Source organism: Stenella coeruleoalba, assembly GCF_951394435.1.
Source record: "Stenella coeruleoalba genome assembly, chromosome: 14".
NCBI lineage: Eukaryota > Metazoa > Chordata > Mammalia > Artiodactyla > Delphinidae > Stenella > Stenella coeruleoalba.
Window position 1 is genome coordinate 82,822,185 of NC_137160.1, and position 26,306 is coordinate 82,848,490.

At 41.2% G+C, this 26,306-nt stretch overlaps 1 protein-coding gene across 1 annotated transcript in view; it reads left to right on the forward strand.

Annotated features, from left to right (window-relative positions):
- Window positions 1-26,306, forward strand: part of CCDC62 (coiled-coil domain containing 62) — a 40,234-nt gene extending 13,928 nt beyond the window's left edge. The window contains exons 7-13 of the mRNA XM_079942403.1: window positions 3,385-3,473; window positions 3,823-3,938; window positions 6,165-6,890; window positions 9,416-9,572; window positions 13,123-13,248; window positions 25,386-25,473; window positions 26,168-26,306. Coding sequence (XP_079798529.1) covers window positions 3,385-3,473; window positions 3,823-3,938; window positions 6,165-6,890; window positions 9,416-9,572; window positions 13,123-13,248; window positions 25,386-25,439 — 1,268 coding nt within the window. The 3' untranslated portion in view covers window positions 25,440-25,473; window positions 26,168-26,306. The remainder of the gene's footprint in view (window positions 1-3,384; window positions 3,474-3,822; window positions 3,939-6,164; window positions 6,891-9,415; window positions 9,573-13,122; window positions 13,249-25,385; window positions 25,474-26,167) is intronic.

The following is a 26,306-nucleotide window of genomic DNA, read 5'->3' on the forward strand; positions in this document are numbered from 1 at the left end:
GATTTCTTAAATATCTTTTCAGTTCGTACCACTGTCTCAGAACAATTTTTGTGTGTTTAAATTATAAAAGTGAATTAAAGCCTGAAAAGAATTTTTAAAGGCTTAACATGATAATATGCTATCAGGTGTCATGGCTAAAAATTAACACATTTTATTCAAGGTTGGAAGATGTCTTAAAAATGTACTTTTAAGTTCAAAACTTCTTTTTCCTCTTGTTGAAGATGAAGTTCTTCACATAGGCTTAGAGACATGTTTCATTTGTACATGTTGCTTATAAGAAGTTTGCAAATGAAACAATGATACTAGTTTACATTTCTGTGGCCCCGCGAGTCCCATAAACAAGGCCCTGTGAGACTGAGTGAAGGTCTCCCAGGCAGTAAAAGGCACAGAAGCTTGATCAGAATTTGGCAGGTCCAGATGTCAGCACCCTTTCCTTTGTGCTGTCTTCCTTAGGCTGCCCGCTCAGGCAGGTGTCAGCAGAGTTCCATACCTCTGTGTCTTCAGTGACCAACTTGTGAAATAGGCGGACTCGCTCCACTTTGACCCCAGATAACCCAGCCACGTAGGAAAGTATCAAATCTAAGGAAACAATTCTATTTCGTGCAACAGTAGATTATTCTAAAGTCAGATTAAGGCAGTATTGAAATATATTTAAAATTATCCTTGAATGCCAAATAAAGTAGCTGGCTTTTGTTTAGGGGCCGTGCTGTGTCCAAAACAAGTATCTCTGAGTGCTGGGAATGCACCCAGCATGTGATCATGCTGTTAATGGAAGAGGTGGGTAGAGCTGAGAGCAGCCGGAGTCCCAGATGCCCTGAGGGCGTCACTTCCATCCGGAAAGAGCTACTGTTTTACTGTTTCCTTTGTGCATAGAGTTGAATTCACAGAAACTAAATGCGACTCTACATAAACGTTGCAAGTGCACTACTTTTATAGGCTTTTGTTACGGTGTTGACTCACCTAATGCAAAGAAAGAAATTCAGAATTGAAGAGACGTAAGTTTTAAACCCGACGCCGTGGCTTTCACTGTGCCACGAGGCACAGTTCTCAATTCTGTGCACGAGGATTACCTTTAAAAGTAAAATGAGGGCTTCCCTGGTGGCGCAGTGGTTGAGAGTCCGCCTGCAGATGCAGGGGACGCGGGTTCGTGCCCCGGTCCGGGAAGATCCCACATGCTGCGGAGCGGCTGGGCCAGTGAGCCATGGCCGCTGAGCCTGCGCGTCCGGAGCCTGTGCTCCGCAACGGGAGAGGCCACAATAGTGAGAGGCCCGCGTACCGCAAAAAAAAAAAAAAGTAAGATGATGCGGGACTTCCCCGGCGGTCCAGTGGTTAGGACTTTGCCTTCCAATGCAGGGGGTGAGGGTTCGATCCTTGGTCGGGGAGCTAGGATCCCACATACCTCGTGGCCGAAAGGCCAAGTCATAGAACAGAAGCAATATTGTGGCAAATTCAATAAAGACTTTAAAAATGGTCCACATCAGACTTCCCTGGTGGCACAGTGGTTAAGAATTCCCCTGCCAGTGCAAGGGACACGGGTTTGATCCCTGGTCTGGAAAGATGCCACATGCCGCGGAGCAACTAAGCCCGTGCGCCACAACTACTTAGCCTGCACTCTAGGCCTGTGAGCCACAGCTACTGAGCCCATGTGCCACAACTACTGAAGCCTGCGTGCCTAGAGCCCGTGCTCCACAACAAGAGAAGCCACCACAACGAGAAACCCGCACACCGCAACGAAGAGTAGCCGCCTCTCGCCACAACCAGAGAAAAACGCACGTGCAGTAGTGAAGACCCAATGCAGCCCAAAATAAATAAATAAAAAAAAATTTTAATGGTCCATATCAAAAAAAATCTTAAAAAAAAAAAAGATGATGCTGCAGACCCGTATCAGAAGGGCTGAGCGTTAAGCGCGTTTGGCCAGGAGGTGGTGGCTTTCATAGATCGCTCCTCACGCTTTATTCCGCCTGGTCCCCAGTGACCGCCAGCAGACACTTTTGCAGAAAAGCTGTCCAGGTAGAGTTGCTGTCTCCAGCAAAGCTCATGCCTTTGTCCTTAAATGGTTTCTGTGACACTCCAAATGTAAAGCGATAATAATAAATATTTATATTCTTTTTCATCCACGAGAAAAATGACGTGGAAAAAGTGCTTTGTTAATAAACCATAGAAGTTGTAAACTTTGATTTAGGTTGCACCTGATTTACTCAAAACCGATTCATGTATTAATAATTAGAGGGTCAGTTTATGCATTTAGCCTCTTATAAAGAACTTCTTATAAAGATAGTGGGTTTTTTTAGGTGAGAAATTTATTGTTGATCTATCACTTCTCCGTGAATGAAATTATTTCCCCTTAAGCCTAATATTAGTATTTTGTTCCTGTACAAGTCTTCGTATAGCACTTTAGATCTTTCCTTTCTGGGGGTTCTCATCTGCCAAGTTCTGAAACTTTTCAAAGTACTGATTTCTCATACCCCAACCCTAGTGACAGCAAAGTGTCTGTGTTTCAGCAGAATGTTTGTGGTCTTTGTAAAAGAATGAAGATTTAAAAAAAAAACCAAAAACCTCTGTTCTGTCTTTTTGTGCTAGAAAATTGGGTGTAATACTATGTATTTTAAAGAAAATTCTGAATCTTAATTACCCATCAGGTAAAGAGTTTTCAAGAAAAAGAAAGTCTGCAAAGGAGTGCTGGACTTTCATTAAAATGGAAAGACAAGTTTGTCTACCTATGGGGTCACCTCATAGGTCCAAATATCTTCAGTTTTTGCTCAGTGAGAATGCATACAAGTGGCCTGATTGTGAGATTATATCAGATTGACTTACATACTGGTGAAAATAGTGATTTTTTTTTTTTTTTTTTTTGCCCCTTGTAATGTTAGTTTTATTTCTGTTGGTAAAGGTAATATGCTGTTTGGATTTTTACAAGGAGAATGCATTTGTAAGTTACCTGTGTAATGTGAATAAGTAAGTAAAGAGTAAAGTAATATGTATTAAATTTAGAGATTTAGAAACCACCCCCTCAAAAAAAAAGAGGAAAATAATTGTCACTAATCCTTCCATCTAAACAATAACTTGATACTTCAGCATGCTTTGCTCTCAGCCTTTTTCTATGCTTATTTACAGACACACACATGTAATTTGAGCAGAGAGTTGGTACAGTTTTGAATACTTTTTTGACCTAACATTAATTATATTGTGAAAGTTTTCAAATTTGGTGAAGGATCTAGTCAGAATCACTGATGAAAGCTCTTTCCAGGCATCCATTTTGCAATTTTAAAATTCAGGAAGGAGGGGGGGCAAAAAGTTAGCCGCGCATAAACTTGTTGGAAATGAAGAGGTTTGTGTTGATATGGGCTGGTGAAAAACGTTTTAATAATATTTGTTCTTAAATAGTAGAGAGAGACAAAAGGAAAGACGAGTTACTGGATATCGCAAAGTCAAAGCAAGAACGCATGAGCGCAGAGCTGCATAATCTGCGACAGGTAGGCTCCCACTTACCTTCTCCGTTAGGTGGGAAACGCTTATAAACAAGCATCAAACTAGGAAGAGTGTGTGCCCAGTGATTTTGTTTATGATGCTTTTGGAATCCCGACGACGTGAAAGGTGTATCACATTAACCTAGCAGATAGGGTCTTGCTTATGGTAATTAAAGGTCAGGAGACTAGTTACATTAACAAATCTCAGTGCTAACATAGGAAAAATAAAAGCAAACACATTCAGCCTAGTTCTTTAGTCACTGTCTGATCTGTGTTGGCATTTCAGAGTGCCAGTTGTTGGCTCAGTTTAGCTTTGTTGTTACACTTTATTTTGATTTATCAATATCTATGGCAGATTTACATAAAACAACAGCGTGATCTGCAGTTTCTTAATTTCAATGTGGAAAGTTCTCAGGAATTAATACAGATATATGACTCAAAGGTGGAGGAATCAAAGGCCCTGGAATCCAGGTAATCTTAGTATGATGCTATTAATATGATCTTATATGTTATTCCATCGTTCAGTCAATATTTGTTAAGTACCTGCTGTGGGCCAGTACTTAACTACTGTTTGGTAGGTAGTAGGGAATAAATGTATGTGACCTAATCCTGGGTTGTAGTGAGAATTCTAGGCATGATCTTAATTTAACCATTTGATTAAATTCATTAAACACATTATTTGTGTGTTTGTTGTGTAGAAGGCTTGGAGCTAAAGTAGAAATTACAGAGATGAATCATTTATTCATTCATTCAGCACTCAGTATTTTAGGCACGGGCTAGGAGTAGGGGAAAGGAAGATATATTGGGCATGGTACTTGCTTAAAATAATGCCAAAGAATGGTATAAATAACTGCAGTAGAAGTTCAGCTGAGGGTGAGCTCTGCTCTCAGCCTGATTTTCCCATTTTCCTTGTGAATAGGGGGAGACGTCTACTCCTACCTATAAAAGGCAGTGTGTGAATTAAATTGGTTTCTGTAAAATTAAAATATAAATATATGAGGTCTGGTTTAATTTAACAAGCATACAACTGCCCCACAGTTAAACTGAGTCCACTTTTACAAGCAGAAATGGTACAGGGAGTCGTGGAAAGGAACAGGAATTCAGGGAGTTCCCCATCACCGCACATAGGAGCAGAAGCTGGGCTGGATGACGCAGCTCCTTTCCCCGGAGGGTGGAGTTCAGGATGGGGGTGGTCAGAGTTGCAGGGAGGGATGTAAGGAGCAGCTGTTGCTACAGACAGTAGAACTGGAGACTCACCCACACTTTGCTGCATTTGCTGTACTCTTCTTCGAGGTCTTTTGCTGGGGGTTGTCGCACCATTGCTCTGTATCCCAGCTGTGGCTGCTACTCATAAACACAAGACCAACCCAGCGACCTCTTGCAGGCAGAAGCCCCTAACCTATTGGCTCTTTCTCCTTTTTGCACTGCATTTCTCCTGGAAGGTACCTGGGCTGGATGATTGAGGTTATTCTTTAAGAACATAAAGTGGCTTATCCCATTCTAGAAGGAGGGATCAGAATCATACAGATTAGAACACCTGAATAGGTGTGACATGAAAAACTTTGACAATTTATTAGAAGGTTTATCACAATGATTTTTATTTTATGCACATGTGGTGTCACTTTTACCTTAGACCAGTTTTCCATATATAGATACACAGGCATCCAGCAGGTGAATGGGAGGGTCATGAATGCAGTAGGTGAGCACATCTGGCACTTGCCAATTTATCGTTGTACCTTGACTCTCCATTGCCTTTCAATCCTGACTTTATGTCTATTTAACTGTGAATTAGGAAGAGAAATAACAGATCAATCAACGAGTATTTACAGAACACTTAGTGTATGTTAAAGGCCGTCTTAGGTTCCAGGAGGATTAAAAATGCTTCTACATGTGAACAAAAACCTTAAGAATCTTTTTTTTTTTTTTTTTTTTTTTTGCGGTACGTGGGCTTTTCACTGCTGTGGCCTCTCCCGTTGCGGAGCGCAGGCTCAGCGGCCATGGCTCACGGGCCCAGCCGCTCCGCGGCATGTGGGATCTTCCCGGACCGGGGCACGAACCCGTGTCCCCTGCATTGGCAGGCGGACTCTCAACCACTGCGCCACCAGGGAAGCCCCCTTTTTTTTTTTGTTTTTTGCGGTACGCGGGCCTCTCACTGTTGTGGCTTCTCCAGTTGCGGAGCACAGGCTCCGGACGCGCAGGCACAGTGGCCATGGCTCACGGGCCCAGCCACTTCGCGGCATGTGGGATCCTCCCGGACCGGGGCACGAACCCGCGTCCCCTGCATTGGCAGGCGGACTCTCAACCACTGCGCCACCAGGGAAGCCCCTTAAGAATCTTTTGACAAAACTTTTATATGTATGAAACAGTGAATGATATAGTTATAATAGGAAATTTGCTATCTGATTAATTAGATATATATTAATATAAACAGTAAGATAATGATTTGCAGTATGGAGAGTCAGTGCAGTGGACATTAAGGATGGGAAGAGGGGAGTGGGTGTGGTGGTCGGCAAGACTTCCTGGAGGAGGTTGGGCTAAAATTGGGCTCCAAGAATATAAAAATTCTACCTCATATTTTCAACTCAGACAAATGGGTCTTACTAGGGTTTAGCTCAGCTGATGAGGTTTGAGTGAAATATTTAGAACGACAGTATCAAGTGTATCTTATAACTTCCGTTTTTTGTAATGCCACCATAGCAGAGAAATGTGTTTATCAGACCTTGAAAATAACCACCTAAAAGTCGATTTTAAGAGGGAGGAAAATCAGAAGTCATTGGTTAAGGACCAAAAATTTGAGACCACGTTGGTTCAGCAAAATAAGTCAGACGAGAGCTCTTATGATGTATGCAAAGAGAAGAAACTACAGGTTAATACTTCATTTGGGGGAAAAAGTGTAATTGCTATCTCATCTCTACTTGCAAAAGACTTAGTGGAGAAACAAAAGTCTTGGTCTCTGGGAGGAAAAATCCAGACTGAACCCGAAAACAAAAGTACATTTTGCAAGATCCACGCAAAATCACCCAAAGGTAATGGAGGTGGGATCCAGAATGAAGAGAAACAACGCTCGGAAACATCAACATCTGTAGCCGATGAAAAGTGGCATGACATCAGCCTTTACCTGGGCCTGGCCAACTGTTCTGGTTCAAAACAACCAGAAAAGCTAGATGTCAAATGTCAAGATCACCTGGAAAGGTCTGGAGTCTCATGTTGCCATAAAAGCGAAGCCTGTCTGGATGAAAGCGACATGTGGGAATCCAAGTGCTGCCACCCGAGTAGCTTCATAATCGAAGCTCCAGGCCACCTGTCTGACGTGGAATGGATGAGCATCTTCAAGCCTTCCAGAGCGCAGAGAATCGTGCGCCACAAATCGGTGTGCACTTGTTCGGAAAGTGCCAGCGGGACCAAATACAACTCCTCTACCAGGTCAGTCTTGTTTCATGTTTGTAAACACCCAGGGAACCTACTTACTGTTCTGAGAACTCTAAAAGGGCTGCAGTAGCCACTTCATGCCAACTGTGAAACGGAAAGCAGAGTTTACAAACAAATTGCGGTTTGACAAACGGTTTCCTCTTTTCATCACAGGGTAGGCTGTTGAGTTTTTGATTGTACAGAGGCTGTGTTGGATTCCAGTGAGAAGTTTGTGCCTAGGACAGCTTCTGAGGCAAAAGTTTTGCTTAAAAACAAAGCCAGTTGTCATGAGCTGAGCAAACATGTTTTATTTTAAAACGAACGGGGAGATCACTTTACAGGGTAGAATGCTGCTGCGGAGCATTCCTCAGCCAGGATCCTTTTGAATCGATAAGCCGTTTCTTTCATGTCCAGATTACATTCCCTAGACCCCAGATAAGACATTCTTTTTGCCCCCATTGGCTTATTTACACATCCAACTGCTTTGGCCTTTGTGTTTACTTTACATTTCCCAAACTTTGTTACTTTTAAAAATCATGCAAGAGAAAGAATATTTGTATTTAATAAGCTGGTAACAGTTACTGGTTTCTTTTTTTCCAGTTTTATTGAGATATAACTGGCATATAGCACTGTATAAGTTTAAGGTGTTCGGCATAATGATTCCAGTGCATCAGGAAATGATGACCACAGTAGGTTTAGTGACCATCCATCATCTCATAGAGACACAAAATAAAAGACAAAGAGAAAAATATATTTTTTCCTTGTGATGAGAACTCTTAGGATTTACTTTCTCAACAACTTTTTTTTTTTTTTTTTTTTTTGCTGTACGTGGGCCTCTCACTGTTGCGGCCTCTCCCGTTGTGGAGCACAGGCTCCGGACGCGCAGGCTCAGCGGCCATGACTCACGGGCCCAGCCGCTCCGCGGCATGTGGGATCTTCCCGGACCGGGGCACAAACCCGTGTCCCCTGCATCGGCAGGCGGACTCTAAACCACTGCGCCACCAGGGAAGCCCTCAACAACTTTTATATATAACCTACAGCAGTGTTAATTACATTAATCCTACTGTACATGAAATCCCTAGTTCTTATGTATCTCGTAGCTGGAAGCTTGTGCCTTTTGACCACCCTTATCCAACTGGTTTTTTTAAGAGAAAAAAAATGGATTAGTTTCTGGCATATGCTGCATTTTTCAGGCTCATCTTACTGTTCGAATTGCTGAATCTTGTAGTTAGCTGAGGGCTGCTACACTAATGTCTGCTATTGTTAAAGCAAACCTAGCTCTTTGATCTTAAATTACAGAAAGGATGAAGCCTCTGTTTTGAGAGCCTTATTTTAATCATCACATTGACTTTCATAGGACTCTATGATTAAACTTCCCTTCTGGTATTTTCATTGTTTGGATTATCGTTTGGCCCTTTTAGAAGCCTGAGTCGCTTAAAAATCATAGTTACTCTGTCAACAAAAACTGGTTTTTACACTAAATATTATCTATTCATATTTGGTTTTTAAAGATCATCTTAGATAATTGCAAGTACCAGGAGGGCACAACTTCCTATTTTTCACTATTGAACAAGAACACGCATATATTAAGGGAAAAGCTTGTGTTAAGTAGTTTTAAGAGCAGAGCGGACGCATATTAAACTTAGTGTATGAAAGAAATTCAAAGACAATTTCAGAGTTTTCTTTCAAGGCCCTTTTGACCTCCGTGGCTTGAAATGATTCAAGTGACTTCTCGTTCTGCCAGCAGAGGCCAAGGCATCGCATGACAAACGCGTGATTAAGTGGAAAAGATAATGATGTTTTCCTGTTTTTCCTTAGATTATACGAGCTTCTGTACCTACTTCATCACCTGACTAAAATGGTCACATTTATACCACCGTTCCATTTGCCGTACAGGGGTTTACTGTGGAGGGGGCAGCCGCCGCGGCCTGCTCTGCCTGCCTCACGGGGCCTGTGGGAGGAAGAGGTTTCCAGGGTCTCTTGCTCTCAGCTCTGCTTTGAGCCCGGTGTTAACAACGCACCAGAAACTTAGCTGCACGTGTCTGTTCTCTAACTACTGAGACCCTATGGAAGAATCAAGGACCCACAACAGTGCCATTCTGCTTTCACAGAAGGACTCGTAAAAGACCATTAACAAAAATCAGTCTCAGAAACCAAAAACCTAGAATCTTCCAATGTTTAACCTTACTCTGTATTCATTTTTTTTTCTCTTTTGGATGATCTCGTCTCTCACACCTTCTTTTCTTTGCTTTTTTTTTGTGGGTGTGGGGAGGAGGGCAATTCTCTCTTCTGTAGTTACCCTTTAACGAGGAATTTGGTTTTAATTCTTACTGCTAAAGGTATGCATTCATTTCTAATATTCTACACAAATATTCTGCTCAAGTCTCTAATGTTCTATTCAAACTTGAGCTTCATCATCAGAAAAGAAAACATTTTTTTTTTTTGTCCTGTTGAGATACTTTCAAGTATAACAGTATTGGTGACATGTGTCTGCTCTTGTTTCAAGATGCCTGTTTTTGTTTTTGTTTTATTATTCACAGTGAGCTGATTGCCAGCCAGCAGTCCCACTGTTTGGGTTCTTCAAAATCTGCCTTAAGAGAGGATGAGAAGTTGATAGAGACGGAGTCCTCTTCTGATAAAAAGAACTCATCTAAGATTTTGTTAGTCAACAAAGATGCAGCATTGCCCAGTGAAAAGGTTTGTATTTCGCGTAGAAATACCCAGCTTATTCAAGCAAGACTTCTCCCCAGCATACTTTTTTTTTTTTTTTTTTTGCGGTACGCGGGCCTCTCACTGTTGTGGCCTCTCCCGTTGCGGAGCACAGGCTCCAGACACACAGGCCCAGCGGCCATGGCCCACGGGCCCAGCCGCTCCGCGGCATGTGGGATTCTCCCAGACCGGGGCACGAACCCGTGTCCCCTGCATCGGCAGGCGGACTCCCAACCACTGTGCCACTAGGGAAGCCCTCCCAGCATACTTTTAATTCCCCTAGAGCACTACTGTTAGTGTGCTTAATTTTGGCTATTCTTCAGGTTTTTTTTTTTTACTTATAGGACTTTAATTTCTATTACTTAACTGAAGTCATAATTATTTACCTTCTCTTTTCTTTAAATATCCTATAGATAACTTCAGGTAGGATGTCCCTCAGGCCCTCCAGGTGACTGATCTATCTATTTTTAATAAATATTTTAAACACACAGAAAATGAAAAATACAAGTAACTATGTACTTACATTCGGATTTAACACGTTGACATTTTGCCATATTTGCTTTATTTTTCAACTTGTGAAATAAATAAAATGTTACAGATAGAGGGTAAGTTCGTGTGCCATTCTGCCTGTGCCTACCCTCCACCCCCACCAGTTAACCACTACCCTGAAGTTGCATCCATGCTTGCTTTATGCGTTTATGTTTTACATAAAAGTGTATATTTAAGGGCAGGAATAGAGACGCAGACGTAGAGAACAGACGTGTGTACACAGCGCGGGGGGAAGAGGGGGATGAATTGGGAGATTGGGATTGACATATATACACTACCACGTGTACAACAGATAGCTAGTGGGCACCTGCCGTATAGCACAGGGAAGCTCAGCTCAGTGCTCTGTGGTGACCTAGATGCGGGGGTGGGGGTGGGGGAGGGGTGGGGGAGGGGGGGAGGGGTGGGGGAGGGAGGGAGGGAAGTCCAAGAGGGAGGGGATATATGTATACACGTAGCTGATTCACTTCGTTGTACAGCAGAAACTGACACAACGTTGTAAAGCAACTATACCACAATTTAAAAAAAAATTACATACTATTGTTTTGTTTAAGATGTACATGAATGGTAAACTGCCGTCTGTATCCTTTCTGATGTGATTTTCCAGCTTTGTCAGTGTTTTGTGACCTTCATCTGTGCTGACACCGTGGACCTATAGCCTCTTCATTTTGATTGTTGCTTGATGTGCAGGGTCCAGTGATTGAATAAACCGTAGTCTGTCCACGGCCCTACAGACAGGCAGTGAGGTTGTGTCTACAGTGTCATTATTGTGGATGAGCCAGTGTTTCCAACATGAATGGGGTCCCCCTTGCAGGTGGTTCGTGAAGAAAATAAGTTCAAGTAAACTTAGTTATTTTTGGTGTTATTTTGGGAAGATATCCGGGAAGATGAGTTGGGTTCAAATCCCGGTTTTGCTTTGTCTTAAGCTCAGTGACGTTAGTACAGTTATTTAATTTCTTTGAGCCTCAGTTTCTTCGCCTGCAAATGTGCAGTTATAACATCACAGTTGCTTGGTTTAAAGGGGATATTGGAGGGCCTGGCCCCTAATGGGTATTTGATGACTGTTAGTTCTCTTTGTTCAAAATTGACTGCACCAAAGTGTTGACTAGGATCCGGAGCACCTGGGACTTTTGTTCACTGATGGTGAGACTGTAAATGGTAGAGCCACTCTGGAAAACACTGGGTACTTTCTATTAAAAAACTACTTAAAAAAAAAGTTAAATATACACCTACCATATGACCCAGCTGTTCTACTCCTAGAGAAATGGAAACATACGTCCACAGAAATATTAAAGCAGCTTTATTTGCACTCGCTAAAAAAACTGGAAACAACCCAAATATACTGCAGTAGGTGAATATATAAAACTGTGGTATATCCATACAGTGGAGTACTTCTCAGCAATAAAAAGGAATGAACTATCTATACACATACAGCATAGGTAAATCTCAAGATAATTATGCTGAGTGAAAGAAGCCAGACAGACAAAAGTATGTAATGCATCTATATAAAACTCTAGAAGATGCAAACTAATCTCTGGTGACTGAAAGCAGATCAGTAGTTGTCCGGGAATGGCGAGGAGGCACTCATAGAGGCAGGAATTCCAAAGGGCCAGAGGCGTGATAAACGCGACCCGTATTCATTGTGGGGATGGCTTCATGGGCGTGTACTCATGTACACATGTATGTAGGAATTCATCAGATTGTACACTTAATTAGTTATTTTTGGGGGCGTCGGGTCTTCGTTGCTGCGCGTGGGCTTTCTCTAGTTGTGTCGAGCAGGGGCTACTCTTCGTTGCGGTGCGTGGGCTTCTCATTGCGGTGGCTTCTCTTGTTGCGGAGCACAGGCTCTAGGCGCGCGGGCTTCAGTAGTTGTGGCATGTGGGCTCAGTAGTTGTGGCTCGCGGGCTATAGAGCGCAGGCTCAGTAGTTGTGGTGCATGGGCTTAGCTGCTCCGTGGCATGTGGGATCTTCCCAGACCAGGGATCGAATCCGTGTCTCCTGCATTGGCGGGCGGATTCTTAACCACTGCGCCACCAGGGAAGCCCCTGTACACTTAATTGTACAGTTAATTGTTATGTCCACTGTGGAAAACTCACAGATTGTACACTGTGGAAAGCTTTTTACACAAAATTGAAAATTAAATAAGAATAAACAAACTAAGGCATATTTCCACTTTTTTTTTTTTTTTTTTGCAGTATGCGGACCTCTCACTGTTGCGGCCTCTCCCGCTGCGGAGCACAGGCTCCGGACGCACAGGCTCAGCGGCCATGGCTCATGGGCCCAGCCGCTCTGCGGCACGTGGGATCTTCCCAGACCGGGGCACGAACCCGTGTCCCCTGTATCGGCAGGCAGACTCTTAACCACTGCACCACCAGGGAAGCCCTCCACTTATTTTTAAAAGCTAACAAGATTTAGTGTTAAAGTTGCATTTTTTTAAGTATTTTGACCTGGTAATTACAGCCTTGGCAAGTTGATTTAAGAGAGGTAAACAATGCCTAGGATTCTCTTATCACATGGATGTTACTTAATTAGTTGTAGTAAGTTCTGTTTAAGTCAAATTATTTAGCAAAGTAGGTTCTAAGAAATAAATGGAATTTGGTTCTTCTAGTGTTTAATGCCCTGCTTTGATATGTAATACCTAAAGTCAAACATTGGGCTTCCCTGGTGGCGCACTGGTTGAGAGTCTGCCTGCCGATGCAGGGGACACGGGTTCGTGCCCCGGTCCGGGAGGATCCCACCTGCCGTGGAGAGGCTGGGCCCGTGAGCCATGGCCGCTGAGCCTGCGCATCCGGAGCCTGTGCTCTGCAACGGGAGAGGCCACGGCAGTGAGATGCCCACGTACTGCAAAAAAAAAAAAACAAAACAAAACGAAAAATAAAGTCAAACATTAATGAACAGTTAACATTTGTGTTTGTTACATTGTACTTGTAAACATAAACAATGAAAAGTGCTTCTTGATTTCATGAATGCTGGAATTGTGTTGCTTTCCCAGGATGATTTTTCTCCCACAAGCAAGCTTCAGCGTTTGCTGGCAGAATCCCGTCAGATGGTTACAGATCTGGAGCTGAGCACTCTGCTCCCCATCAGCTCTGAGAATCTCAGCAGCACCGCCAAAAATGTACGTGCTTCCTTTTCTTTTGACCCCATCTGTAGTATGCAAACACTCCAGTCGTTGTGCGCAAACGTCCCTTTCTGTTAGAATGAAAGGGGAGGAGGTAGCAGGCTGGGTTTAAGGAGAAAGAGAAAGTCATACTCAGATGTCGCCACACCCAGACTTCCTCTTTCCAGTTACCTGGGCACATGCACGTACATTCTGGGGGATTTTTAAAAAATATTTTATTGTAGAAAATTTCAAATACAGATGTAGAAAGAATACTTCCAGTCACAGAGCTTCAGTAGCCATCGGCTTTCTGCTGTTTTGTTTCATCTTCCCCCATCCGTACCTGTTTTCTCCTGAAACTTTTTTTTTTTTTTTTTTTTTTTTTTGCGGTCCGCGGGCCTCTCACTGCTGTGGCCTCTCCCGTTGCGGAGCACAGGCTCCAGACGCGCAGGCTCAGCAGTCATGGCTCAGGGGCCCAGCCGCTCCGCGGCATGTGGGATCTTTCCGGACCGGGGCACGAACCCGCGTCCCCTGCATCGGCAGGCGGACTCTCAACCACTGCGCCACCAGGGAAGCCCATCTCCTGAAACATTTTAAAGCAAATCCTAGACATCATATCATTTCACTCATATGTACTTCATTCTGTAGCTCTAACAGATAAGGACTTTTTTCACACCCAGCCAAATTAACAGGAACTCTTTAATTTCGTCTAATGACTAGACCACGTTAAGGTTTCCCCATTTATCTCAAAAATGTCTTTTTACTCGTTATTCAAATCAATACTCAACCGAGGTCCATACTTTGCACTTGGATAAGTCCCTTAAGGTCTCTCTTAATCACTAACAGTTCCTTCTCCTTCCCTCCCTCCCTCTTTCCTTCCTTCCTTCTTCTCCCTCCTCTTTCCTCTTCTTCTTTCATTGTTTTTTTTTTTTTTTTTTTTTTTTTTTTTGCGGCACGCGCGCCTCCCACTGTTGTGGCCTCTCCCGTTGCGGAGCACAGGCTCCGGACGCACAGGCTCAGCGGCCATGGCTCACTGGCCCAGCCGCTCCACGGCATGTGGGATCTTCCCGGACCGGGGCACGAACCTGTGTCCCCTGCATCAGCAGGTGGACTCTCAACCACTGCGCCACCAGGGAAGCCCCCAACCTTGATTTTGTCGGTCCATTTGATTTTAGCCATTCTAGTAGATCTGAAATGGCATCTCGTTGCCATTGAATAATTTGCATTTTCCTGTTAACCTAATGATGTGCATCTTCATGTGCTCTTTGGCCCTTCATATGTCTTCTTCTGTGCAGTGTCTTTAAGTTCTTTGCCCATTTTTAATTTGATTGTTTCCTTTTATATTAATTGAGTTGTGAGAGTTTTTCATATAGTCTAGACACAAATTCTTTATCTTTTGTCAAATATATTATTAATATTTTCTCCTGGTTTGTGGCTTGCCTTTTCATTCTCTTAAGAATAAAAGAGCAGAAATTTGAAATTTTGATGAAGTCCAATTTATCCTTTTTTTTTTTTTTAATGGTGTGTTTTTTGTTCCAAGAAGTCTACCTCAAGGTTGTGAATATTTTCTCCTCCTAGAAGTTTTTTGGTTCTGTTTAGGTCTATGGTTTATCTCTTATTTAAATTTTGTGGATGGTGTGAAGTAAAGATCAAGGTTCATTTTTCTCCATACAGACTTTAGCTCCATCATCGTCATCATTTGTTGAAAAGACTGTCCTTTCTCCATTGAATTACTTTCAGCATCTTTATTGAAAATCCGTTGACTGTATATTCAAGGGTCTGTTTCTGGAATCTCCAATCCGTTCCATTGATATGGTTGTTCTCCTTACACCAATACCACACCAAATTGATTACATAACTCTATAGGAAATCTTGAAATCAGTATACATCCTTGACTTTGTTTGCAAAATTGTTTTGCCTATTCTAGGCCCTTTGCCAGGTCCATAGCAATTTTAGAGTCAACGTGTCAGTTTTTTAAAAGTGCCTTCTGGTATTGTGATTTCATTGAATCTACGGATCACTTTGGGAAGGATTGACATCTGTGAACAGAGTATATCTCCAGTTGCTTAGGTCGTCCTTCTTTTCTCTTAAACCATATTTTGTAGTTTTCATTGTAGGGGTCTTACACATTTCTTTTTAATTTATTTTATTAATGTATTAATTTTTGGCTGCGTTGGGTCTTCGTTGCTGTGCATGGGCTTTCTCTAGTTGTGTCGACGGGCTTCTCATTGCGGTGGCTTCTCTTGTTGCAGAGCACGGGCTCTAGGTGCACAGGCTTAGTAGCTGTGGCACACGGGCTCAGTAGTTGTGGCTTGTGGGCTCTAGAGCACAGGCTCAGTAGTTGTGGCGCACGGGCTTAGTTGCTTCGCAGCATGTGGGATCTTCCCGGACCAGGGCTCTAACCCGTGTCCCCTGCATTGGCAGGCGGATTCTTAACCACCGCGCCACCAGGGAAGCCCCATTACACATCTTTTTAAAAATTTATTCCTAACATTTTGTTTATTGATGCCATCATATGTGGTATTTTAAATTTCATTCTCAAATTGTTTGTTGATGATATAAAGAACGATAATTGCCTTTTATAAATTGCATCTCTGCTACCTGGGCTCTTTGGTGGGGCTGATGGCAGACTGTGGGAGGGCTCATGCCAAGGAGTACTTCCCAGAACTTCTGCTGCCAGTGTCCTGGTCCCCATGGTGAGCCACAGCCACCGCCCACCTCTGCAGGAGACCCTCCAACACTAGCAGGAAACTTGCACAAGCCTCTTAGATAGCCTCATCCACCAGAGGGCAGACAGCAGAAGCAAGAAGAACTACAGTCCTGCAGCCTGTGGAACAAAAACCACATTCACAGAAAGATAGACCAGATGAAAGGCAGAGGGCTATGTACCAGATGAAGGAACAAGATAAAAACCCAGAAAAACAACTAAATGAAGTGGAGATAAGCAACCTTCCAGAAAAAGAATTCAGAATAATGATAGTGAAGATGATCCAGGACCTCAGAAAAAGAATGGAGGCAAAGATCGAGAAGATGCGAGAAATGTTTAACAAAGACCTAGAAGAATTAAAGAGCAAACAAACAGAGATGAACGAACAATACAATAACTGAAATGAAAATTACACTAGAAGGAATCAATAGCAGAATAACTGAGGCAGAAGAACGGAAAAGTGACCTGGAAGACAGAATGGTGGAATTCACTGCTGTGGAACAGAATAAAGAAAAAAGAATGAAAAGAAATGAAGACAGCTTAAGAGACCTGTGGGACAACATTAAACGCAAAAACATTCACATTATAGGGGTCCCAGAAGGAGAAGAGAGAGAGAAAGGACCAGAGAAAATATTTGAAGAAATTATAGTTGAAAACTTCCCTAACATGGGAAAGGAAATAGCCACCCAAGTCCAGGAAGTGCAGCGAGTCCCATACAGGATAAACCCAAGGAAAAACAGGCTGAGACACATAGTAATCAAATTGGCAAAAATTAAAGACAAAGAAAAAGTATTGAAAGCAGCAAGGGAAAAACGACAGATAACATACAAGGGAACTCCCATAAGGTTAACAGCTGATTTCTCAGCAGAAACTCTACAAGCCAGAAGAGAGTGGCATGATATACTTAAAGTGATGAAAGGGAAGAAACTACAACCAAGATTACTCTACCCGGCAAGGATCTCATTCAGATTCGATGGAGAACTCAAAAGCTTTACAGACAAGCAAAAATTAAGAGTATTCAGCACCACCAAACCAGCCCTACAACAAATGCTAAAGGGACTTCTCTAAGTAGGAAACACAAGAGAAGAAAAGGACCTACAAAAACAAACCCAAAACAATTAAGAAAATGGTCATAGGAACATACATATCGATAATTACCTTAAACATGAATGGATTAAATGCTCCAACCAAAAGACACAGGCTTGCTGAATGGATACAAAAACAAGACCCATATATATGCTGTCTACAAGAGACCCACTTCAGACCTAGGGACACATACAGACTGAAAGTGAGGGGATGGAAAAAGATATTCCATGCAAATGGAAATCAAAAGAAAGCTGGAGTAGCAATACTCATATCAGACAAAATAGACTTTAAAATAAAGAATGTTACAAGAGACAAGGAAGGACACTACATAATGATCAAGGGATCAATCCAAGAAGAAGATATAACAATTATAAATATATATGCACACAACACAGGAGCACCTCAATACATAAGGCAACTGCTAACAGCTATAAAAGAGGAAACTGACAGTAACACAATAATAGTGGGGGACTTTAACACCTCACTTACACCAATGGACAGATCATCCAAAATGAAAATAAATAAGGAAACAGAAGCTTTAAATGACACAATAGACCAGATAGATTTAATTGATATTTATAGGACATTCCATCCAAAAACAGCAGATTACACTTTCTTCTCAAGTGCGCACGGAACACTCTCCAGGATAGATCACATCTTGGGTCACAAATCAAGCCTCAGTAAATTTAAGAAAATTGAAATCATATCAAGCATCTTTTCTGACCACAATGCTATGAGATTAGAAATGAATTACAGGGAAAAAAACGTAAAAAACACAAACACATGGAGGCTAAACAATACGTTACTAAATAACCAAGAGATCACTGAAGAAATCAAAGAGGAAATCAAAAAATACCTAGAGACAAATGACAATGAAAACACGACCATCCAAAACCTATGGGATGCAGCAAAAGCAGCTCTAAGAGGCAAGTTTATAGCTATACAAGCCTACCTCAAGAAACAAGAAAAATCTCAAATAAACAATCTGACCTTACACCTAAAGGAACTAGAGAAAGAAGAACAAACAAAACCCAAAGTTAGCAGAAGGAAAGAAATCATAAAGATCAGAGCAGAAATAAATGAAATGGAAACAAACAAAACAATAGCAAAGATCCATAAAACTAAAAGCTGGTTCTTTGAGAAGATAAACAAAATTGATAAACCATTAGCCAGACTCATCAAGAAAACGAGGGAGAGGACTCAAATCAATAAAATTAGAAATGAAAAAGGAGAAGTTACAACAGACACTGCAGAAATACAAAGCATCCTAAGAGACTACTACAAGCAACTCTATGCCAATAAAATGGACAAATTCTTAGAAAGAGATAACCTTCCAAGACTGAACCAGGAAGAAACAGAAAATATGAACAGACCAATCACAAGTAATGAAATTGAAACTGTGATTAAATGTCTTCCAACAAACAAAAGTCCAGGACCAGATCACTTCACAGGTGAATTCTATCAGACGTTTAGAGAAGAGCTAACACCCATCCTTCTCAAACTCTTCCAAAAAATTGCATAGGAAGGAACACTCCCAAACTCATTCTATGAGGCCACCATCACCCTGGTACCAAAACCAGACAAAGATACTACAAAAAAATAAAATTACAGACCAATATCACTGATGAGTATAGATGCGAAAATCCTCAACAAAATACTAGCAAACAGAATCCAACAACACATTAAAAGGATCATACACCATGATCAAGTGGGATTTATCCCAGGGATGCAAGGATTCTTCAATATACGCAAATCAATTGATGTGATATACCACATTAACAAATTGAAGAATAAAAACCATATGATTATCTCAATAGATGCAGAAAAACTTTTGACAAAATTCAACATCCATTTATGATAAAAACTCTCCAGAAAGTGGGCATAGAGGGAACCTACCTCAACATAATAAAGGCCAGATATGACAAACCCACAGCAAACATCATTCTCAGTGTTGAAAAACTGAAAGCATTTCCTCTAAGATCAGGAACAAGACAAGGATGTCCACTCTCACCACTATTATTCAACATAGTTTTGGAAGTCCTAGCCACGGCAGTCAGAGAAGAAAAATAAATAAAAGGAATACAAATTGGAAAAGAAGAAGTAAAAGTGTCACTGTTTGCAGATGACATGACACTATACATAGAGAATTCTAAAAACGCCACCAGAAAACTACTAGAGCTAGTCAATGAATTTGGTAAAGCTGCAGGATACAAAATTAATGCACATTAATCTCTTGCATTCCTATACACTAATGATGAAAAATCTGAAAGAGAAATTAAGGAAACACTCCCATTTACCATTTCAACAAAAAGAATAAAATACCTAGGAATAAACCTACCTAGGGAGACAAAAGACCTGTATGCAGAAAACGATAAGACACTGATGAAAGAAATTAAAGATGATACCAACAGATGGAGAGATATACCATGTTCTTGGATTGGAAGAATCAATACTGTGAAAATGACTCTACTACCCAAAGCAACCTACAGATTCAATGCAATCCCTATCAAATTACCAATGGCATTTTTTACGGAACTAGAACAAAAAGTCTTAAAATTTGTATGGAGACACAAAGGACCCCGAATAGCCAAAGCAGTCTTGAGGGAAAAAAACGGAGCTGGAGGAATCAGGCTCCCTGACTTCAGACTATACTAAAAAGCTACAATAATCAAGACAATATGATACTGGCACAAAAACAGAAACATAGATCAATGGAATAAGATAGAAAGCCCAGAGATAAACCCACACACTTATGGTCAACTAATCTATGACAAAGGAGGCAAGGATATACAATGGAGAAAAGACAGTCTGTTCAATAAGTGGTGCTGGGAAAACTGGACAGCTACGTGTAAAAGAATGAAATTAGAACACTCCCTAACACCATACACAAAAATAAACTCAAAATGGATTCGAGACCTAAATGTAAGACCAGACACTATAAAACTCTTAGAGGAAAACATAAGAAGAACACTCTTTGACATAAATCACAGCAAGATCTTTTTTGATCCACCTCCTAGAGTACTGGAAATAAAAACAAAAATAAACAAATGGGACCTAATGAAACTTAAAAGCTTTTGCACAGCAAAGGAAACCATAGAGCCAAAAAGACAACCCTCAGAATGGGAGAAAATATTTGCAACCAAATCAGTGGACAAAGGATTAGGACAAAGGATTAATCTCCAAAATATATAAACAGCTCATGCAGCTCAATATTAAAAAAACAAACAACCCAATCCAAAAATGGGCAGAAGACCTAAATAGACATTTCTCCAAAGAAGACATACAGATGGCCAAGAAGCACATGAAAAGCTGCTCAACATCACTAATTATTAGAGAAATGCAAATCAAAACTACAATGAGGTATTGCCTCACACCAGTTAGAATGGGCATCATCAGAAAATCTACAAACAACAAATGCTGGAGAGGGTGTGGAGAAAAGGGAACCCTCTTGCACTGTTTGTGGGAATGTAAATTGATACAGCCACTGTGGAGAACAGTATGGAGGTTCCTTAAAAAACTAAAAATAGAATTACCATATGATCCAGCAATCCCACTACTGGGCATATACCCAGAGAAAACCATAATTCAAAAAGACACATGCACCCCAGCGTTCATTGCAGCACTATTTACAATAGCCAGGTCATGGAAGCAACCTAAATGCCCATTGACAGATGAATGGATAAAGAAGTTGTGGTACATATATATATACAGTGGAATAATACTCAGCCATAAAAAGGAACGAAACTGGGTTGTTTGTTGAGACGTGGATGGATCTAAAGACTTTCATACAGGATAAAGTAAATCAGAAAGAGAGAAACAAATATCATATATTGACGCATGTATATGGAACCTAGAAAAATGGTACAGATGAACCAGTTTGCAGGGCAGAAGTTGAGACACAGATGTAGAGAAGAAACGTATGGACACCAAGGGGGGAAAGCCGCAGGGTGGTGGGGATGGTGGTGTGCTGAATTGGGAGATTGGGATTGACATGTATACACTGATGTGTATAAAATTGATGACTAATAAGAAAAAAAAATGAATCTTTGCTAAATCCACCTATTCTAGTAGATTTTCTGTAGCTTCTTAGGATTTTCTACATACACAGTCATGTCATTTGTGAATAAAGAATTTCTTTTTCTAATTTTTATGCCTTATTTCTTTTTCTTTACCTTATTGCTCTGGCTAAGACTTCCAGATCGATACTGAATGGAAATAGTGAGGGCGAACATCCTCGCCTTGTTCCATGAAATACTCTCTCTGGTGGCATTTCTTGCTTAGCTCTTCTTCACATTGGAATTTTGTTAGACTCAGAGTTCTATGGGGCAGTTTCTGTGTGACAGATGATCTGAAACTAGGACATTAACCATTTTAGAATCAACATGCTCACTGCCACTAGGTTCACCAGGTCATTGCAAAGATTACCCTAAAGAATAGTGGGCTCCCTGAATCGTGATTTTTTAAAAGTATTTGTGCCATGTGTGCCGTATAAGCTTTTCAGAGTAGAAACCATGATGGACTTGTGGTGTTTTCTAGGAAGATTTTTTTCTTGACAAAATCTTTGAAGCATTAGTGAAGTAGTTTATTTACATTGGGGCAGAACATATTTTTAAGTATTGGTGATGGTTTTTAAATTTTTTAACAGCTTTGTTAAAGGATAACGTGCATACCATAAAGTTCTCCCATGTAAAAGTGTACAATTCAGTGGTTTTAGTATATTTACAAAGTTGTGCAACCATCACCGTAGTCTGACTGTAGAACATTTTCATCATTCCAGAAGAACCTTGTACCCACTGGCAGTTTCTCCCCACTCCGCCTCCCCTAGCCTCGGGCTGACACTCATCCACTTCCTGTCTTTATGGATTTATTGGGCAGAGATTTTTCATCAGAGTTTTTTGAATAGAATTCAGGGGATCCATAAACTTTGACGGGGATAAAAATTACACTAAGGTTATTTTTATTAACCTCTAATTAAAATGTAGCACTTCCTTCAATTATGAATATAGGAAACAAGCCATCATAGTACATACTACCTGTGACTCTTGTCATTAGTAGAGATCACAGAGTTTCCTACCATATTACTGTTATTACGGATATCTTGACATATCATTTACACTTAGTACTACCTCAGCATTACAGACCATTAGGCCTGCTGCTAGATCTTATTATTTAATGCACTAATAAAAAGGATATGTATTATTATATCACAGTCCTGTTTAATACTTTGATAACCACAGTTATATCTGCCGTAATGCGACATATGGGTTCCTAAAAATCACCACACAGTGCAAACCTGCACAATAAAAACCACACAGTTTATGGGGAAAATGGGATTTTGAGCATAACACTCAAAAACTTTATCAGTGACCCATTTTTTAAAAGGACAGAAATGTAATTTAAACGGTAGTACAGTTTTATACATGTTAAGTAGTTAAGAAATACACAAATATTGCCATAAATGTGGCACTTTACCTTGAAAAAGACCTGAAGTCTGCAGGTAGAACTGGGCGTCGGAGAGGAGGTTGCAGCTTGTGACTTACTGGAAAGTGGTAGAAGGAGGGTTAGTGGATGGAAAGTCGTAGCAGCAGATGTGGATGGATGTGGCTCGTGACACTCCGCGGGTGGTGGTGGAGGGGCGTGGGGCGTGTATTCGTACACGGCCCGGCCCAGTTCACCTAGTGTTTCTCGTGGACAAAGTCGCACATTAACAAACACAAACTTCACATCATGCTCAGGTTGTTCCCTAATATATCCGATGCGTTGGAACAAATGTATGTTTTCAAAACAAGTGTCATAGCAGAACCAACTGTATTTCAGAATAACCTCTCCTTTAGGGTTTTATGTTAAATTCCTACCTAAGATGTAATCAGGAGCTCCCTCACTTTTGTCCTCGTAGCACAGCTGGGAGTGTGTTTGTGTAACATCTCCATCAGAGTGCGTGTCACAGTACATGACAGCTGATTACATCCATGGGTCTCTGCTCCTCCGTGCGTGCGTTAAGGAGCCCCTCTCACTCATCCTGGCTTCCCCAGTGTAGCACATGCCATACCTGCTACAGAGGATGCTCCTTGAATGGAACTGATAGGAAGAGTTCAGGAAAAAGGCAGAGCAGTGACCCTCAGGTATAGACTGAAAAAATGCTAAAGGTATTTGAGGTTGGTGAAAAGTTGGTTTAAGAGAATATTTGAGCTAGAAAGATCCTAAAGAGAGATCCAATCTCAACCATTCATTTTACAGGGGAGGGCAGGTGATTAAATCTCTTGCTTAACATCCCACATGATTCTAATCAGATAATCATTTAGTTGGAAAAAAATACTGTCTTCAGATGTAATATATTTTCCCATGGATTGTTAACTGATTCTAAAGATGCTGGGAAAACAGAATTTTAACTAACAGAAGTCTACTTGGCAATGCACTTTGCAAACTCCTCCCCTCTGGTCCTTTGAACAGAGTATAACTGGTTACAGAAAAAGTAAATACTGTTGTAAAAAATTCTTAATTTTTGCAGTAAGGAAGGCAGGGTAAGTTCTGAGCAGCCTGTCTGCTTCACCAGGGTTTTGCCATCTGTCGCTAAAGACAAGGGTCTTAATTCAAAGCCTTTCTCTGAAATAGGCACTCTCACACATTGCTGGGGGAGCACAAAGCGATTCAGTCCTTCTGGCAAGGAATCTGTCAGTGTTTTCTAAAAACTGCAGAAGAGCTGACCCTTTGCAGTGGCAGTGTCACTTTGGGAATCTCTCGTTCAGGTACAGCCGCATGTGTATAAAATGGTATATGTACAAGTTTTTCATGGCAGCATTGCTTTATAACAAGCAAGAGTTAGGAAACGATCCAAGTGTCTAGCAAGAAGGAACTGAGTGAATAGCCGTGGCACATGGACTATTACCATGAGACAGAATAGGAAGGTCTTGGATGCAGAAATATTTCCAGGATATACTATTAAGTGAAAAGAAGCAGGACGCTGAAAGATTCATGTGGTATTCTACATATGGGATGGGAATAAGGATATATATATATATATATATATATATATATATATATTTTATATATATATATATTTTTAAGAATATATATATTTTTGAAACCATGCTCAGGTATTAACTATTTAAAAACCCCCAATAAGTTAAAAATAGAGAAAAAAGGAAAGAGTAAAACAGCACAGCTGCCACATCTCATTCACCCATGGCAGGCTTCCTGTGGTGTTGGGGTCAGGAGGACACAGCCTGAAACCGAATTTGGACTTTTGACCAGAACATGGGACATCCTCATCACTAGTTTGCAACTGTCGGGATGACCTGTCAGGGTTCTCGACCTTTTCTTTTTTCTTTTTTTTTTTTTAATAAATTTATTTATTTTTGGCCACGTTGGGTCTTCATTGCTGCGCGCAGGCTTTCTCTAGTTGCGGCGAGCGGGGGCTGCTCTTCGTTGCGGTGCGCGGGCTTCTCATTGCAGTGGCTTCTCTTGTTGCGGAGCTTGGGCTCTAGGCGTGCGGGCTTCAGTAGTTGTGGCACACGGGCTCAGTAGTTGTGGCTCGCGGGCCGTAGGGCGCAGGCTCAGTAGTTGTGGCGCACGGGCTTAGTTGCTCCACGGCATGTGGGATCTTCCCGGACCAGGGCTCGAATCCATGTCCCATACATTGGCAGGCGGATTCTCAACCACTGAGCCACCAGGAAGTCCCTAGAATGATGTTTTTAAATAAAATAAAATACATCAGGGTGTAAAATACCTAGGAAGCCTCTTCCAGTAGAGAGGAAGCAGCATGATTAAGAGCACAGAGGTCTGGAAGCACCGAGAGTAATCCCAACATGGTTCAAACGTAGGCCCCGTGGGAGGAGGCAGAGGCTGAGCAAGGCCAGGTTCTCCACTGGAGTCTACCGGTGTCTTTCCAAGCTTCCTTCTCCTCTTCTTTCCTTCTTTTTCTTCTTTTTCTTTTTTAATATTTGCCCCAGACCTAACAATGCTACACCCTCAGTAGGCACTGTAATGAATTAAAGTGTCGCTACGACTTGTTGATTCTTCTTGATGACCACCGCCTTCACTAAAGGCTCACCGCAGAGTCTATATAAAGGCTGACAAAGAGCCAGTTATATTTGGGCATCAGCCAATTGCCATGGTTTAGCCATACACGTATGGTAAAGCAAACAGAACATTCCAGCTACGGTTTAGAGACAGGGACCCCACACATGAGCGGGAAATCAACACATCTTTTGGGTGGATGACGTTGGTTTTATGAAATTACTTCATTGTATTTCATTAATTCCCTAAGGTCTTTTAAAGGCATTTCCGCTATATTTGTGTATTGTCCTCTTAAGTATTTTCTAGTTGTTCTATCCTGGGTATTAATTTGGGAGTTGTTTTGTAGAATGTGGAAGTCTCAGAAGAGTCAGCTGAAAAAAATACCCTTCTCGGTAATTGAAGAAAACAAATTCATGTATTCATGGTGATCATGGGTAAGTCACCTTTCCTTATCTCACCTTATATCTATATTTAATAAGTAACTGGGGAGCACTGATAATGTGGAGTCCCAGCAGTGCGTTTGTGTGACCTGTAATCCTTTCTCTTTTGTTTGACCTATTTATACACACCTTCTAAATTTAATCAGAGTAAAATGTCAATTACTTATAAGAGAAATGCAGATCAGAAAGTTCTTGTTCTCAGTACCCAGAATTTTAAACCTAAGGAAGTGAATTCATATAGCTTTCAAAATCGGAATGTAAACTCACATGCCAGCATTTCACCTGAATGTCTGCCTGGAAAGAAATCTTTCTGCGGGGTTTCAAGTCTTATAAAAAGGCTTATTGACCCAGTAAGCACTTTCTTGATTTGTGTTTCCTTCTATCAAACCTTCATTTCATAGGCAAAGTTTCTTTAGAATCCATTTTGATCAGTTAAAAGGTAAAATCGTTTCCATTGTTTTCCACTTAAGCATAAGAGCATTTTTAAGACCCTGAAAGCAGTAAGTAGCCCTCTCCCTGTCTCCCTGTCTTCTTTCTCTTTGCTGAGAAGTTTTCATATTTATAATATTTTGCGTGACCTTATGTTGATGAGAATCAAGACATATAGTTAACTTTTTAGAGACTGGGAGTTTACAGCACACCATCCAGTGCTCATTGATTTTTATTTAACTCCATTTCCTTCGCGCAGAAGCCGATTTCTCATCCATGTGGAAGGCAGGAAGCAGACATCAATACCTAATACTTAACCTTGAAAACAAAAAGAGGATTGTAATCCTTCGTAAGCAACATTTAATACCAAAGGGGAGCAGAGACCGAAAGTTAATTTT